At 36.1% G+C, this 2,737-nt stretch overlaps 1 protein-coding gene across 2 annotated transcripts; it reads right to left on the bottom strand.

Annotated features, from left to right (window-relative positions):
- Positions 1 to 459: 459 nt before the first annotated feature.
- On the bottom strand, positions 460 to 2,176 carry LOC140021611 (F-box protein At3g07870-like). 2 transcript variants are annotated; one of them, XM_072072871.1, is made up of 2 exons: positions 1,777 to 2,176; positions 460 to 1,323 (listed from the first exon to the last, which is right to left on the bottom strand). In XM_072072871.1, exons 1-2 carry the CDS (start codon positions 1,968 to 1,970, stop codon positions 651 to 653), a joined length of 867 nt encoding a protein of 288 aa, XP_071928972.1. In that variant the 5' UTR covers positions 1,971 to 2,176; the 3' UTR covers positions 460 to 650. The 2 variants fall into 2 exon arrangements, with proteins under 2 accessions (XP_071928972.1, XP_071928973.1); XM_072072872.1 differs by having other exon boundaries at positions 460 to 1,317.
- Between the last annotated feature and the right edge of the window lie 561 nt (positions 2,177 to 2,737).

The raw sequence follows: 2,737 nt of genomic DNA, 5'->3' as shown, positions 1-2,737 counted from the left end.
TCACTTATTAGTGGGCGAGTTTGGACAAGTCAATATTACAACTACTTTGATACCTATAGTACAAGGTGTGACTCCATTAAAGTCACCATACGGATTAGCAAATTTGAAGTTGCTGATTGAAACAGCGACTTTAAATGGATATTTCAAATGGCAAATTTTTTTTTTGGAAGGCTAAAACATGCTGGACTTGTTTCGAATTATCAATAAATAGAGGATTATATTGGTAAACGATCCTTTTCGAATGCACAGGGATTGTCATCATTATTGCTCTACTTAAAGATCCATTTTTCTTTTTGCCACACCTTTTTGGCTTTTTCTAATGATAGATGTTGTAAGCATCTTATCTTTCTGGATCATAGCAATTTTCCAATACTTTTCATGATTATCTTGGAGCGAAAAGAAGTAAGACGACTAGGAAAGATGACATGCGAATCATCCTCGTTATAGATACGCTAGCTGTTATGTAAAACAAAGACTTGATACTCCGTTAATAACTACACTGAATACACCAGTAAATGTATGAATTATATCATGTATTAACTAAGCAAACTAACCATCAACAAGATCTCACTATTTCTGAGAAGGCAAAGGACCTAAGCAATCTAACCATCAAAGTCATTTATTCTGTACATATGTTCAAGTTTTCCAGTTCAATTGAGATTCATTAACATCGAAGCGGCATTTGCTCGGCTCAGGCTGCCAATGTGCACAGTGATATGAAAGAATTTAGGCATTCCTGGGAACTTTATGTCCTTAAACATGCCATTCTCAGGATTGTAGGAAACTAGAGCTCCCCATCTATACTGCAACAAGATCTCACCATTGCTGAGAAGGCAAAGTACGTGAACATATCGTTGATTAATTACATTCTTCCAGATCCTGTATGTTCGTCGCATTTCTGGAGACCTATATCTCGTCACATCATAAGCCCCGATGCTGAAAACTCTCTCCCAGGACTCTTTCACGCCATACTCTTTCATGATCCAAATGTCTTGAACCCAATAATTTGTAGACGAAGGATGAACAATAGACAGACACCCTCCCAGAACACTGAGAGAGTATCTGTGCCTGAATAGGTTGACATCATTTTCAGGCAATGGAACTTCACTAAAAATCTCATTAGATAAATCAAATGACACGAGAATTCGGTCACGTCGACAGTGATTCTTGCCCCATAGACTTACCCAATGAAGCTTTCCATTGACAAATACCCCTCCTGATGATTGATCTAGTTTATAAGGTATGTCTCCGATAACCCTCCACTTTTCACTGCCCTGGCAAAATATTTGAACTTCTGATCCTGGAAAATTCCGATACCTGAACCTTCGCGACATACGTGGAGGTAATTCATACAAATTCCAATAATAGACTATCCTTATTACACGATATTCATTGGTATTAGGATGGAATCCAAATCCTAATACAACATCTTGGTCCTGGAATTCAGTGGATTTTGGTAGCACTTTATAATCTCCCGTAAAAGGATTATAAACATATGGTCCATCATGAAACAAAGAGTTGGACAAACAAAGTAGGCCATTGCAAGAGCTAACGACTTGAAATTCAGGCATGAAGGTGGAAAAAGGAGTCTGAATTTTTCTTAATACATCTTTGTCAGGATTCTGATCAGCAAATTCAACAAAATAAAGTTGATTGTTTACAGGATAATCGCAATGAAAGATCAGAGATATGTCCTTGTTTTCTAATGCACGCGTGAGATGCAAATTAACAAGATCAAGATCATGTGACAACTTGTTCCAACTTCGGCAAACAAACCTGAATTGGATGACGGACTTTATGTATAGTCTGGAAATTATGTCGAGAGCAACTTCTTGAGGTAGATTTTCAAAACAATTTCCTGGTCCTGGGTGATGATGCTCATCATTTGAAGTTGATTTCCTTCTCTTGCTTTCTCTCTCAATTTCCATGTCTTCCATGACAAATGTGAACATGTCAAGGGTTGAGTTCATGGCTAGACTGCTTAAAGTCGCAGGACGGAATGTGTGTGTGTGTGTGTAGGTCCGACGTATTAATTGGACTCTAGCTGGCGTCTTTTTTCAAATGGGGCGGAGATATCCAGAGAAAGAAAGAATATGCTTTGTTTCACGAAGGTTGATGCAAGCACGGCAGGGCCTAATAAAATTGAGTTCACACATGTTAGCATTCATGTATGAATTGATATGCCCAAAGTATAAATAGTCACTCATAAATATACACTTATGCACATAAATAAAAATAAAATGAGGATTTTATGTTTTCTTTCAGGGATAATTTCAGGAACCTCCCTTGAGGTTTAATGACAATTTTACCTAACACCCCTATTATTTTGAATATTGCTGATACCGTATTTGGGTAACAAAATCAAATTAAATACCCAATCTACCCTTTTGCTAAAAAAAAAGAGAAGAAGAAAACAAACTACTCTAACGCTTTCATTTTAAGTGTCAAAACCAGTACTGCTAATACTTTTGCCACTACCAACACCATAAGACCACTAATGCTAATACTTTTGCCACCATAATGGCCACAAGTAAAAATCATTCAAAATGTGTCTCACATTTTCCCAAATGTTTTTTTTTCTTTTTTTATTTTTAAAATAGTAACATTATGTCCCATATAAAATTGAATCGATAAAATTTGGTCTCAACTTAAATTTTTGATTATTTTTTACCTTGAATCTATCACATGATCCACACATAATTATTTTTTAATGCAAAAAAGTTAGATTCCATTTGTA

This window comes from Coffea arabica, chromosome 11e (genome assembly GCF_036785885.1).
Source record: "Coffea arabica cultivar ET-39 chromosome 11e, Coffea Arabica ET-39 HiFi, whole genome shotgun sequence".
NCBI classification, from domain to species: domain Eukaryota; kingdom Viridiplantae; phylum Streptophyta; class Magnoliopsida; order Gentianales; family Rubiaceae; genus Coffea; species Coffea arabica.
Note: the sequence above shows the minus strand (reverse complement) of the source record. Positions and strands in the feature narration are given on the sequence as shown.

What these genes read in the sequence shown, in the direction of transcription:
- LOC140021611 (XM_072072871.1), bottom strand. Translation starts at nt 1,970, where the DNA reads ATGAACTCAACCCTTGACATGTTCACATTTGTCATGGAAGACATGGAA. An exon ending in AAGTCCGTCATCCAATTCAG is followed by an intron (nt 1,324 to 1,776) that starts GTTTGTTTGCCG and finishes TATGTCGCGAAG; the next exon opens with GTTCAGGTATCGGAATTTTC.